Below are 15,501 nucleotides of genomic sequence, written 5' to 3' on the forward strand. Positions count from 1 at the left end.
CTGCGCCAACACAACTCCTATACATATGCATACATCTATATATACATGCACGTATATACTCTTGTATATACGTAGCTATACACATATATGCCTAAATAGATGCGTATGTACCCATGCATATATTTTTTGGTTGTTGCTGTTGCTTCAAAATTATATACGCCATAGTAATTACCAACAGGTCCTTTTTTCTTGTATACATTTTAGTGACATCGTTTACCTTAGGTTGTGCACACTTCACCTTCATTCCGTGTTACCTTTCCCATCACCAAAAATAGCAAGTGCCTACTATCTAGAGAGTGAATCCTCCTTTTCCCCCCACCATCCCTGGTAACCACTGATCCACTAATGAGCATTGTTTCTGTATATTTACCTGTTCATGTCATTTCATAAAAGTGAGATCATACAGTAATTTGAGTTTTTTTTTCTGATAGACTTATTTCGCTCAACGTAATGTCCTCCAGGTTCATCCATGTTCCAAGATGTTTTGGTAACTCATTTTTCTTTATAACTGAGTAGTATTCCATTGTATGTATGTACCACGTTTTACTTATCCATTCATCCGTTGATGGGCACTTAGGTTGTTTCCATCTTTTTGCTATTGTGAATAGTGCTGCAGTGAACATAGGTGTGTATATGTCTGTTCATCTCACTTCTATTGTATCCCTAAGGTATACACCTAGGAGTGGAATTACTGGGTCATAGGACACTCCTACCTCTAGTTTTTTTGAGGAACCGCCAGGTTGTTTTCCACAAAGGCTGTACCGTTTTGCATTCCCACCAGCAGTGTATGAGGGTTCCAATTTCTCATCCTCTCCAACACTTGTTTTCCATTTTTTTTATCTTAGTCATCCTAGTGGGAGTGAAATGGTATCTTATTTTGATTTGATCTGAATTTCTCTGATGGCTAATGACTTTGAGCATCTTTTCATGTGTCTGTTGGCTATTTTGAATATCCTCTTTGATGAAGTATGTTTATGTCCTTTGCCCAGCTTTTGATTGTTGTCTTTTTGTTAAGTTGTGAAGTTTTCTATGTATTTTAGATATTAGACCCTTATTGGTTATATCGTTCCCAAAGATTTTTTTTTCAGTGTGGGTTGTCTGTTTACTCTTTTGATAGTCTTTAGATGAACTTAAGTATTTAACTTTTATGAGGTCCCAGTCATCTGTTTTGTTTTCTGTTGCTCATGCATTCATTTTGGTGTTTCATAATCTATCAGTGAAAACAATTATGTTCCAAAGCTTTGCTCCTGTATTTTCTTCCAAGAACTTTATGGATTTAGATTTAACATTTAGGCACATGATCCATCTTGAATTAGTTTTTGTGTATGGTGTATTTCATTTTCTGCATGTAGAAATTAGTTTTGCCAGCACTATCTGTTGAAGAGACTGTTCCTTCCCCATTAAAGACAGCTATTCTTAGCATTTTAGTGGTTATGAACTTAGCCCTGGGGAATTATAATTTGTGTGTTTCACTATTCACATATCCCTCATAATTTCTAAAGCTTAAAAAGATATATGTATGCCAGACAGGCAAGGAAGCAAGCATAGATGAACTGGAATGGCTCCTTTGGTTAATGTGTCATGCAGGCCAGTCGTCTGCTGTCTGTTGCTACTATTCTAGTAGTGTGTTCTATGACTAGATTAATTTGGGGTTACAGAGTTTTTTCTGCACGTCTAGTGTCTGCAACCATGAGAATTTTTTCCATTAATCTGAAATCTGACCGCACACATGCCCTGTCTTCAATTCCTTGCCACCTAACGTGGTATCTGAAAGACAGCACTATCAGTATCATCTGGGATCTTGTTAGGAATGTAGACTCGGGCCCTAACTCCAGACCTACTGAACCACATGGTTTTTTGTTGTAAGTCATGTTGAAAGCATAGTTTGGCTGAAGAAAAAATTTGTATTGATACCATTAAATAGCTGCCAACAAATTTATTAGGTTATAAAATTTAAATATTTGTCAGAGTAAAACTGACAAATGAACACGTCTTCCTTAGAGCTAACTTATTTTGACTGGGAACAATATAAACATGACCTTAATGAAAGAATTTTCTAAGGCGACTTCAGTATTGTTTGGGCTGTTTGCACTGGAGTCATCAGTGCACACATGGTCACAGAACACTTAGCCCTCCAGTCTTCTACAGCCTGGCATCCAGCTGCGTTATTTCACAGTGGAGCTGAGGGGAAAGAGACCAAGAAAGACTGTCCCTACATTATTGTCACGCCTTTTTGATCCTCAGTGCTCTAGGTTGGGGAAGTTGTATGATAAAGCTAGAGAACAAAATCAGTATCAGAGCATAAATAGTTTGAAAGGAGAGGTAAGAGAACAAACATCCCAGAATGCTTTTTTTCTCCTGGGAACAGAGCAAACAAAGCAAATGCATCTTTGGGGTCTCTTTCATACTCTGCTCTTGTTGATAACTGGCCTAGATCAGTGTATCATGTTAAAAATGGAAAATGGTTAGTTTACCAGAAAGGTCATTGAGTTCATATGCCTATCTGTTATATTCAGATGTAATAAATAGGTATATGATTAATTCAGAAAATGAACTTTACAGAATATTTTGGATATTCAGTAAAGACTTCAAGTCTCATGCTAACTTTTTTTTTTCAAAATTAGATTGTTACTAATTAATCAGAAAATTTAGAAGAGGCAAAACACTATGTAGAAAAAAAAGGAAAATTACTCAATCACACAGCCATAGAGAACCACTATAGAAATATCCGTGAATTTGCTTCCATAAACATTGCTGTGTTCAGTAGGAACTTTATTTATTTTGTTCTTTTTGTTGAGGATATACACAGCAGACATACACCAGTTTAAGTTTCCACATGTACAATTCACTGACATTGATTACATTGTTGTAGTTGTGCAACCATTCTCACACTCCTTTTCTGAGTTGTTCCTCCCGTTAACATAAACTCACTGCCCCGTAAGGTTCCTGTCTAATTTTTTGAGTTGAAGTTGTCAGTTTCATCCCATATGGATAGATCTTAAAAGAGCATAATGCTCAAGGCAGACATTTTTTACTAGTTAAGCTAAACTATTGTTTGGTTTTAAGATGACTTCAGGGGATGTTTTTGGTTTAATGTTTACAGATTATCTCAAGACACTATTTTCAGGATTCATCCAGCTTCCATGGCGCCAGGAAGTCTGGATTCCATGAGAATGTGAAATTGTGTTTTGCAACATCCTTTAAATACCACTTTAAAAAGTTTTAAATATGCTTTTCTACACTAAAGCCATTCAAGTTTTTTAGAGTGTGTCTCATGAGCTATCGATAAGATTTACTTGCACGAAAAATAAAAAGGGTTCTGTGGTTTGGGAAGTGCTAGGTAAAACAAGCTGTCGAACGCAAGAGCTTCTCAAAGCCTTCAGCACAGGCAGTGGGTGCTGAGCTGGGCAGACCGGCTCCTTTGTCTCAGTGCTCATCCCTCCGGGCTTGTCAGCAGTGACACAATGTGCTAGTAAAATGGATTTGTAGTAAAATTCATTTTACTATGATTTGTAATAAAGTGTGTTTTTGTGTTTTCCTTATTCAGGCTCTGGCATCCTGCTGTTTATTTTCCACGCAAACTTTCTGGGTAAAGAAGTTATTGCTCGGCTCTGTGGACCATGTAGTGTACAAGCCGTAGTTTTAAATGATAGATTTCAACTTCCTGTTTTTCTGGTAAGATTTTTTTGTAGCTCAGTACTGAAAATTACTACCTCCTAAACAAAAGTACAGATAACTTTTCGTTTTAAATCCCTGTTTTAATAAAATACAATCATTAAAATTTTACCAGTCATGACCCATAAAGTAAAATTATTCTAAACATTGTCAGTAGAAAACTAATTCATTTTTATGCCTTAAATTATGCTTACCATAATGTCTTAGAACCTACATTATTCTGAATATAAATTTTTATGGTTATAAGAAATATATTGCCTGATTTTAAATAGTATGCCTCCTTCCTGCTATTATAATGACAAACGTTATGGCAGGAAAATTTAGAAAATTCAAAAAGGAAAAAAAGTTTATCTTTTCATGCTTTCAATTCCTAAATTCAGCCACTGTATTGGCATTGGTTGTATGTATGCTTAGTTTTAACACATAATCTGAATAATCATTATTATACTATACATTCAGTTCATCATGAAAATTTAAAAATAAAAATACATAGTCAATAATACACAAGTGGCTGTGTATAAATGCTCTGCAGAAATGCTCTTAAAGAATTTTGTGCATAAAACTTTGCCACATTTAGAATTCTTCCCTTAAGCTGAATGTAACGAAATTGAGTATGAACATTTTTAACACTCATGCTTTATGCAGCTGGATACATTCTGTTTTCAAAGATTTATCTGGATTTTGTTTTTTGTTTTTGGTCATTTGCATCTTTTTAATAAATTGAGGGAAAAATAAGGAAATCACAGCATATTGACTTATAAAAAATTAAATGCAAAACTTTTGTATGATTCCCTTTGAAATCATTTGAGCCTTAAAAGTTTCTGGTCTCTATTATAATAAAGTTACGTCTGTTTCTGGATGTAGAAGATTCTGAAGCAATAACTGACTTTATTTTTGGTCTCTTTCCACTCTAGGATAGTCATTTTGTTTATTCATTCAGTCCTGTTGCCGGCCTCAATAAACTCTTTATAAGGTTGACTGAAGCACCCTCTGCTAAGGTGAAAATTCTTCCCTCATATTTAGTGTTACTTCTCAAATTGTTACTCCAAATCATTTTATCATCATTAGAAAAAATTTTCAAGAAAACGTTGTGCTTCTTAGCCTCTGGAAGAAGGGTGTGTCCTAGAGACAAGTACTCCCTAGGGTAGCAATTCTACATGCACCTTACTTGTCTAGATCTAAAATGTGTCAGACATAAATAATGAAATGTGCCAATAAAGAGACTAATGAGAATACATCTCAAGTCAGTTCCAGGCTTTGGTATTTACTTGTCACTACTGTAATGTTTCTAACATATTCTAAAAGCAAATTATAAGCCCTTGGAATTTTTTGGTAACAGTGGAAGAAACACCACCAAGTCGAAAATATTGCCAAGTAAGAGAAACAAGTGTAGGCTATGTTTTGTTTTCTCCCGCTTTTTAGAAAAGGGGAACTTTTTACTTCTGTACTGATACGTATTTTTTCTTCCAATAGGTTAAGTTGCTAATAGGTGCATACAGAGTGCAGCTGCAGTGAACAAAGGATTGTGATGGAGTTCTCTTCAGACCTATTTTTAAATACCTCTCTTCACAGCAGTTTGGAATTCTTCTGGCACATCTAACCCTTTCAGATTTAAAGTTTTATCTGTAAACCTCTTGCAGTTCAAGGCCTGTCATCTGTTGTAGTCTATAAGATGGGACACAGTTGTTCTAACAGGTTATAAAATATAGGTGTAAGTATTCATGCCAGTATTCTGAAATCTCCATGTTGTGGTGTCCAGACTGCATATTTCAGTTCTCCACAATGTGGAATGCTAAATGAGGATTATTTAAGAAAATTAAACGATCTTTTTTAAACTTCAGATTTTCTTCAGATTTTCTACTAGCCCTGGTGAATTCTGTGTTTTTAAAAAAAAAAAAAAATCGAAAGTGTGAAAAGTTTTTGTTTGCTTACAACAAGGGAGCCATGTTACATTCAAGACACCCAAGCACTGAAGTGTGAATTTGCTGCCCTTGAAGTATGACTAGTTGACTAGTCATGCTGAGGGGGTAAAGGTCTGATCTGTTTTATAATAAATACATACTTGCTACAGATCTGGAGCAGAAAGGTTGGAATTTGACAATAACTTTGTAAATTTGAGGTTATTATCCTTTGAAAAGGTAGCTAGGTGATAATATCTGAATCTAAAACGAAGCTAGAATGTAAACCAGGACATTAGCCCTAAAGGGAATGTTTAATTGTCAACTTTCATCCCTTTTCTTGGAATCCGTCAAGTGATTTGGAAAAGCTAGATCCTGTGCACTTATTTTGAAAAATTGGAAAAGCTTAAATCCTACCCGTGCCTTGCTGCCCTGGTTGCTACTTCAGATGCCATAGTGCCTCTATGTGAACAGTTACTGCGTCTATAGATTGCTCACGGGTATGTAATGCTTATGTCCTTTTAAAACGTATTTTCCAAACATTAATCAAGCTCAGATTGTTTAGTTTTTGATTAGTTTATAATTGTATGAATTGTAATTTTGATGAAACTTTTTTCAGAATGTCACATATTAGATCCACACACATTTTATAGACATTTCAGAGAGCCATTTTTACTATATATCCTAACACTGCTTTTTCCTACAGTTTTCTCAATAAAACACAATGTTGGTCTTTTTATTTCCTTTCTATGTAGCGTCTCAGGACTTCAAGGTGTGGTTTTCAATTTAATGAGGATTGAGAACAGGCTTTTTCAACTAAATTGAATCATGTACTAGTACTGTATCATAGCTTTCTAGGCAAAAAAGTTAAGAAGAGGTTTGAATTAGCAACAGTGCATAAGCTAGGAATTGTAAAGGAGATAATAGTATCTTGGTCAGCTACATATAAATGAGTTTTTAAATAAAATTTGTTTTGTCCCAGAATCATGTCTAGGATATGAACAGCCTTTCCAGGGCTACATTAGAAACTACATTCTTTTTCAAGGAGGTAAAGCTATATATAACATACAAAACAAGTAGAAAACTGAACACAGTTCCTTTAGGAGCTTAGGTTGAGAAATATAGAAGCTGTGAAAAATCAGCAAGTATGTAATCTTTTAATACGTGACACTGGACCCTAGGGAGGAAGGTATATTGGAAAAGAAGGTGGGTTCACTTGCCCCCCTTTTCTATTTTGACTAAAACAGGGTCAGGGAAAGAAAAACATGTTAAAATTTGAGATAACTTAGCACTGTATTTGAGTTGTCTCTGTCTCAGCTTTTAATAGTTACATGGCACATTAGTTACATGGCACATAGTTATGTGTCTACCAGAAATACAGTGTATAGCCACATAATTTAATACAGTTTGTTTTGCATCTCTGTAACCAAGTAAATAGCACACTTGGATTCTCTGTAAGTCCTTGAATGAGGACTGAAGAATAAATACTGGACGTTCTGGTGGTTTAAAAAGATGAAAAGGGCTTGAATCAGCTGGAAAGCCACTTTACAGCTATTTCTCTGATGAGGCAACAATCCTATCAGAGTGCAGACAATGCTGCAACTTGGGATTGCAGTAACATTATTCTAAAAGGTGCAAGCAATGATTTCTTTGGGAAACAGGAATTTTCTAGTAACAACTTCCCACAAGGTTGATATATAAGGTATACTTTTAGTACTACAGGTCAAGTCCAAAGCATATAGTTAAGAAAGGATGTACACTTCAGAATATACATAACTGAGGTTAATAGTACAGGACCCGGGTGATCTTGTGACTAAGCAGATAATCACAACTTGAATGAATTACTCGACCAAACTCACTGGAAAGCAGTTACCACAGACCTTTTTACTTCACTTTTAATTCAAAAATTTAACATTACTCCTCTGCTATTATTCCTTTCCAGTGTATGCTGAGGTAAGGACAGTGCATGTGCATAATTGGGTTATTCAGTTAATTGCTAACTATCACACGAGTTACAGTGTTATGATACACTCTAATGAGTATGGCAGTAGTAGAAAGCACATTAATAAAATCTTCAATACCTAGTACAAAATAGGAATTCAGTAAATGTTGAACAAGTACAATTAAATATAAGGGAAGTTTGGTTTCAGTCCAGGAATATAAAATTATTCCACTTTATATACTTACCCTCTAAATTCATTCACATCCTGATTCTTAAATTTGTAGAATTTATTTACTGGAATGTCAAAAGGATGCAACTTGAAGCTCAGGTGTTATACCTTCCAAAGGTAACCATAATCCTGAATTTACTTCATCCAGAATGTAAACACTGCTGGCAAAGTTGTTTAACATCCAGAATGTTACCAATGAAAAGGACTGACTACCAATTCTTTAGAATAACGATATAAAAAAGCATAACGAGGGTACTTAGCAAACACCAGGGAGACGCAACAAACACATCAGAATACCAAAAATATAAGTAACAGTACAAAGTATTTTGAAAACGTTAATAATATTTCTTGCATTTAACGTTTCACAGCATACTACAGTATAAACCCCTAAAATTATTTTAAGTTGCAAAATTACTGCTCTCTTCTATATAAATTCTGACAGAGGATGGAATCCATATTACTTTATTCACTGACCTTTGGGAATTGTTTCCTGCCAGTTTGCAGATAATGCAGACAGACCCAAATCTGGGACTTCTCCAAGCACAGAAGAGCTTTACTAATAAGCTAGAATAGTGTAATGATAAACACAATACAGTGAGGGTTCACAATTCAGTCAGTAAAAAGTGAAAAAGGGGAGTAGTCCCCTGGCCATCCTGCACACCCAGGGAGCCCCAGTTGGAACCCAAGCTTACTATTTGGCATCAGTTTAGAATAAGAAATGCTTTGTCTATCACCATAATACATCTGCTTTTATTCATCTATCTCATTATTTGTTTTTCTTAGGGCAAGAACTACAAATTTTAAGTTAAAAATGCAATTTCCTCACAACAATGCCATATTTCTTATCATGGGGGCTGACTGAAAATTTAGGGCTACAGAACAGTGGTAAAAATCCCTCTAATGATCCCCAGCTACAGGGAGTTAAAAAGGGGAGGTCATTACTCTGAATTTATGGGCTACTACAATAGTATTTTCCAACATTAACCAGCACCACACCAAGAGGTCGATAATATTTTGATATAATGAAAACCACTCACAACTGGATCAAAATGGAAACTTGAGCTTGCATTATTCTAGATATTTTAACTACAGAAAATGTGCTTATGAGGCATATATTAAAGTATTAATGATTGTTTTTATATACATGAATTCTTTATATGGAGTAATAAATTCACAAATGAAGTAAGATTTGCCTTCTGAATTGTTTCTCCTGTATCATTAAAAGCATTTCTCCCATAAAATCATTTGACCCTGGGGGGAAAAAAAAAATTAACAGACAGGAATTAATATTCATCCGATATTTTTCTGAAGGAAAAGAAAGCAAATGCAGTTACAAAGAATATAATTTGCTAGGTCAGAATTACTGAGCAGAAGACCTAAAAAAAATTAAAACCTGAATTAATATATATATCTGAACTATTTATAAAAATAAAATCTCATTTTCTTAGTTCTATTTGTGAACTTCTATAGAGATTAGCCAAATAATGAAAAGTTAAATATGTTGATGCTATAAAGGAGTTTTTCTCAAAATGCAGTCCCCATACCAGAGCCTGTTGAGAATGTAGTCTCAGACCCCACCGCAGACCATCCAAAACAAATCTAGGGTTCCCCCTCCCCCAAGTCTTTTTCGTGTGTGTATGTTTTAGGTGAAAGTTTATACACCAAATTAGTTTCTCATTCAAAAATTTATACACAAGTTATTTTGTGACATTTGTTGCAATTCTCACAATATATGTCAGCACTCTCCCCAAGTCCACCCTGGGTTCTCCGTTTCCATTTGTCCAGTTTCCCTGTCCCTTCCTGCCTTCTTATGTGACCCATTTGCTCTCATATACTTGACTGCATGTGTATTGTTTGTTTTATAGGCCTGCGTAATCTTGGCTGAAAGGTAGAACTTGAGAGTGTCTTCAGAGTTAGCAGGGTGTCCCAGGGGTTCCTCCAGTGACCATCAGACCAGTAAGTCTGGTCTTTTTTTGAGAATTTGAATTTTGTTCTACATTTTTCTCCGCCTCTACCCAGGAACCTCTATTGTGATCCCTGTCAGTGTTGTCGGTGGTAGTAGCTGGGCACCATCTAGTTCTGGGCTCAGGCTGGTAGAGACTGTGGCTCATGTGGTCCATTAGTCCCTCTGGACTAACATTTTCCTTGTGTCTTTGGTTTTCTTCATTATTTTTTCTGGAAGGGATAGGACCAATAGTTTTATCTTAGATGGCTGTTCACAAGCTTTTTAAGATCCCAGATGCATAATAAAGGGCATTTATACAATGCCAACACCCAGCATGCTTCAACATTATGCTGGAGATCCTAGCCAGAGCAATAACGCAAGAAAAAGGGCATCCAGATTGGTAAGGAAGAAGTAAAAGTATCCCTATTCGCAGATGATATGATCTTATACACAGAAAACCCCAAAGAATTCACAAGAAAACTACTGGAACTAATAGAAGATTTCAGCAAAGTATCAGGATACAAGATAAACATACAAAAATCAGTTGGATTCCTCTACACCAACAGAGAGAACTTTGAAAAGGAAATTACCAAATCAATACCATTTACAAAATAGCCCCCAAGATTAAATACTCAGAAATAAATCTAACCAGAGACATAAAAGATGTACACAAAAAAAACTACAAAACACTACTGCAGGAAACCAAGAGACCTACATAAATGGAAAAACATACCATACTCATGGACAGGAAGACTCAACATTGTGAAAATGTCAATTCTACCCAAAGCAATCTATAGGTGCAATGCAACCCCGATCCAAATTTTCATGACATTTTAAAACAACATAGAGAAATCAACGTCATATGGAAAGGGAAGAGGCCCTGGCTAAGTAAAGCATTACTGAAAAAGAATAAAGTAGGAGGCCTAACAGATTTTAGAACCTATTATACCACCATGGTAGTCAAAACAGCCTGGTACTGGTACAACAACAAATAAATAGGCCAATGGAACAGAATTGAGAACCCAGATGTATATCCATCCACCAATGAGCACCTGATATTTGATAAAGGCACAAGTCTGTGAAATGGGGAAAAGACAGTCTCTTTAACAAATGGTGCTGGCATAACTGGATATCCATCTGCAAAAAAAAAAGAAACAGGACCCAGATCTCACACCATACACAAAAACTAACTCAAAATGGATCAAAGACCTAAATACGAAATCTAAAACATTAAAGATCATGGAAGAAAAAACAGGGACAATGCTAGGAGCCCTAATACATGGCATAAATAGTATACAAACCATAACAATGCACAAATAACAGAAAAGAAACTAGATAACTGGGAGCTGATAAAAGAGTAAAAAAGAAGAGACTAGGAAAAAAATTTTGGCTCCAACATATCCGTTAAGGGTCTAATCTCTAAAACCTACAGGACACTACAACACCTCAACAACAAAAAGATAAATAATCCAATTTAAAAATGGACAAAGGATATGAAGAGACACTTCACCAAAGAAGACATTCAGGCAGCTAACAGACACATGAGGAAATGCTTAATGATCATTAGCCATCAGAGAAATGCAAATAAACCCTACAATGAGATACCATCTCACCCCAACAAGGCTGGCATGAATGTAAAATGGTACAACCGCTTTAGAAAATGATTTGGTGCTTCCTTAAAAAGCTAGAAATAAAAATACCATACAATCTAGCAATCCCACTCCTAGGAATATATCCTAGAGAAATAAAAGCCATCACATGAATAGACAAATGCACACCCATGTTCACTGCACCATTGTTCACAATAGCAAAAAGAAACAACCTAGGTGCCCATCAATAGATGAATAAATTAAGGTACATACACACAATGGAATATTATGCAACAGTGAACAATGATGAATCCACGAAACATCTCACAACATGGATCTGGACGGTGTTATGCTAAGTGAAATTAGTCACAAAAGGGCAAATACTGTATGAGACCACTATTTTAAGAACTCAAGAAAAGGTTTAAACACAGAAAAAAGCATTGTTTGATGGTTACAAGGATCGAGAAGGAGGGGGAGACAAATCACTAACTAGATAGTAGGGAAGGACAACACAGAATACAGGGGAAGTGAGCACAACTGGACCAAAGCAAAAGCTGAGAAGTTTGTCCCCAAACACTTTGAGAGACTGAGTAGCTGGGGCTGGGGCCTGGGGACCAGAGTTTTGGGGGACATTTAGGTCAACTGGCATAACAAAGTTTAAGAAAATGTTCTGCATCCCACTTTGGTGAGTGGCATCTGGGGTCTTAAAAGCTTGTGAGTGGCCATCTAAGATGCATTAATTGGTCCCATCCCACTTGGAGCAAAGGAGAATGAAGAATGCCCAAGAGACTAAAGGACCACATAAACCAGAGACTCCACCGGCCTGAGACCAGAAGAACTAGAACTTCTTACAATGACCGCCCTGACAGGGAACACAACAGAGTCCCGGACCGAGCAGGACAAAAGTGTGGAGCAGAACTCAAATTCACATAAAAAGACCAGACTTAATGGTCTGACAGAGACTGGAGGAACCCCCACAACTGAACTGAAACCACTCACAAAGCCCACTCTTCAGTCAAAGATTAGACAACTATAAAAAAATAATACATTTGAGGAGTGTGCCTCTTAGTTCAATCAGATACACAAGACCAAATGGGCGGCTCCTGTCCAGAGGCAGAATGAGAAGGCAGGAAGGGACAGGAAGTGGTTGAGTGGACAGGGAACCCAGGGTGGAAAGTGGGAGTGTGCTGTCACATTGTGGGGATTGCAACTAATGTCACAAAACAGTGTATGTATAAATTTTTGTATGAGAAATTAACTTGAGCTGTAAAGTTTTACCTAAAGCCCAAAAAAACAAAATTGCAGATGCTACTGACACCAAAGTAGGATGTAGAACATACTCTTTATGAACTATGTTATGCCACCTAACTTAGATGTCCCCAGAGACCATGGTCCCCAGCCCTCAGCTCGAGTATCTCGATCCCTCAAGCTATTTGGATATGTCTAGGAAGTGTCTGACTTTGCCCCCTTTGTGCTCTATTATACATATGAATATATATGCTGTACATACAAATACGTATGTAAAAACATCCACAGCCTAACCTATATAGGTATGTGGGTATATTCCTATATGTCCTCCTTCCTCTATTCAGCATTCGTATCTGACTATATCTGCTTAAAGTTACTTCTTTTTACTGTTGTTGTAGTGTTGTATATGCTATAGTATTTAGAGTGCCTGCCTTTTTTTTTTTTTTTCCTTGTGTTCCTGTAAGTGTCTTCCTTTGCCTTGGTCAAGCTGTGCTGACTTCCCCTATATTGTGCACTGTCTTTCCTTTTACCAAAGTTAACACCTGTCTACTGTCCAGTGATTTCCTCCCCTCCCCACCCCGGTAACTATCAAAGATTGTTTCTGTGTATAAACCTTTTCTTGAGTTTTTATAATAGTGGTCTCATACAATGTTTGTACTTTTGTGACTGACTTATTTCATTCAGCATAATGCCATCCAGATTCATCCATGTTGTGAGATGTTTCCTGGATTCATCATTATTCTTCATCATTGCATAGTATTCCACTGTGTACTATAATTTGTTTATCCATTTGTCTGTTAATGGGCACTTAGGCTGTTTCCATCTTTTTGCTATTGTGAGTAACACTCCAGTGAGCATGGGTGTGCATATTTTTATTCATGTGATGGCTCTTATTTATGTAGGATATATTCCTAGGAGTTGGACTGCTGGACCATATGGCATTTCTATTTCTAGCTTTTTAAGGAAGCGTCAGATTTTCCATAGCGGTTGTACCATTTTATTTTCCCACCAGCAGTGCATAAGTGTTCAATCTCCCCACAACCTCACTAGCATTTATTGTTTTCTGAATTTTTGATCAGTGCCATTCTTACAGAGATGAGATGGTTTTGATCTGCATCTCTCTAATGGCTAAAGGTAGCAAGCAGTTTTTCACGTTATTTGGTGGCCGCCTGAATGTCCTCTTTGGTGAAATGTCTGTTCATATCCTTTGCCTCATCTTTTTTTGTTGAGTTGTTGAAGTTTTCTGTATATTTTAGAGACTAAACCTCTTTCAGATATTTCATTGCCAAAGATTTTTTTCCCAATTTGTACATTCTTTTACTCTCTTGGGAAAGTCTTTTGATGAGCATAACTATTTAATTTTCAGGAGGCCTCAGTTATGCAGTTTATCTTCTGGAGTTTGTGCATGTTTAGTTATGCTTAATATTCTATTTATGCCATAAATCAGGGCCCCAGCACTGTCCGTATGTTTTCTTTCATGAGCTTTACAGCTTCAGGTTTTACAATTAGGTCTTTGATCTATTTTGAATTAGTTTTTGTGCATGCTGTGAGGTATGGACCCTGTTTCATTTTCAACAAATGGATATCTAGTTTTGCCAGCACCATTTGTTGAAGATACTATCTCTTCCCCAGTTAATGGACTTCAACCCTTTGTAAAAGATCAGGTGTCCATACGCGGATGAATTTACTTCTGGGTTTTCAATTCAGTTCCATTGGTATATGTGTTGTTGTACCAGAACCAGGCTGTTTTAGTATACTGTACCTATATAGTAGGTTCTGAGATCGGGTAGTGTAAGGCCTCCAACTTTGCTCTTCTTTTACTTATCTGGGGGCTCTTCCTTTTGCATATAAAGTTGGTGGTTAGTTTTTCCATCTCGAGTTTTCACTGGGATTGCACTGTATCTATAGATTGCTTTGAATGATATTGACATTTTCACAAATGTTAAAGTCATCCTATCCACAAGCATGGTATTTCCATTCATGAAGGTCTCTTCATTTCTTGCAGTAGTGTTTTGTACTTTTCTTTGTATAAGTCTTAGGAATACCTAACTAGGGATGTTAAAGATTTATTTTGTATTGTTTTCCTGATTTCCTTTTTTAGAGTTCTCTTTGTTAGTGTAGAGGAATCCAGCTGATTTTTGAATGTTGTTCTTATGTTGTATGTTGAACGCCACTTTGATGAATCCTTCTATTAGTTCCAGTTGCTTTCTTGTGGATTCTCTGGGATTTTCTATGTATAAGATCCTCCTAATCAATCTGGATGCCCATTATTTCCCTTTCTTATTTTATTGCTCTGGCTAGGACTTCTGATACAGCGTTGAATAAGAGTAGTGATAAACGCATCCTTGTCTGGTTCCCATTCTCAGGGGGAATGCTTTTCAGTTTCTCTCTGTTCAGAATATATATGCCCTTAATTACATTGAGGAATTTCCCTTCTATTCCCGTTTTGCCGAGAGTTTTTATCAGGAACAGGCATTGATTGAGATGATCACGTGATTCTTTTCTTTTGGTCTGTTTATGTAGTGGATTACATTGATTGATTTTCTGATGTTGAACCATCCTTGCATACATGGTATGAATCCCACTTGGTCATGATGTATTTATATATATATATATATATATATATATATATATGCTGTTGGATCTATTGGCTACAATTTTGTTGAGAATTGTTTCTATGTTCTGGAATAGTTTGAGAAGTACTGCTGCCAAACTTGTCTCTGAATGTTTGATAGAATTATCCAAGGCTTTTTTGCTGTTGTTGTTGTTGTTGGTAGTTTTTCTGACTTCAGTTTCTTCTTTTGTTATGAATCTGTTCAGATTTCCTACCTCAGTTTGTGTTAGTTTAGGTAGGTAATGTGTTTCTAGAAATTTGTCGATTTCCTTTAGATTTTCAAATTTGATGGAGTATAATTTTTCATAGTTTTCTGATATGATCCTTTTTACTTCAGCTGGTTCTGTTGTGATGTAACCCA

The 15,501-nt window shown here is 36.2% G+C and overlaps 1 protein-coding gene across 10 annotated transcripts in view; it reads left to right on the forward strand.

Moving 5' to 3' along the window:
• Positions 1-5,576, forward strand: part of MPHOSPH8 (M-phase phosphoprotein 8) — a 68,899-nt gene extending 63,323 nt beyond the window's left edge. For 3 of the 10 annotated variants that reach the window (XM_023725687.1, XM_023725682.1, XM_023725684.1), the window contains 2 exons: positions 3,548-3,675; positions 4,590-5,576. In XM_023725687.1, coding sequence (XP_023581455.1) covers positions 3,548-3,675; positions 4,590-4,823 — 362 coding nt within the window. In that variant the 3' untranslated portion in view covers positions 4,824-5,576. Of the gene's footprint in view, positions 1-431; positions 488-3,547; positions 3,729-4,589 lie in introns of those variants that run through there. The other 7 variants (XM_023725685.1, XM_004390935.2, XR_002823016.1 and 4 more) reach the window with 5 other exon arrangements.
• Positions 5,577-15,501: the final 9,925 nt, after the last annotated feature.

The sequence above is a fragment of the Trichechus manatus genome, unplaced genomic scaffold, assembly GCF_000243295.1.
Source record: "Trichechus manatus latirostris isolate Lorelei unplaced genomic scaffold, TriManLat1.0 scaffold00356, whole genome shotgun sequence".
Taxonomy (NCBI): Eukaryota; Metazoa; Chordata; class Mammalia; order Sirenia; family Trichechidae; genus Trichechus; species Trichechus manatus.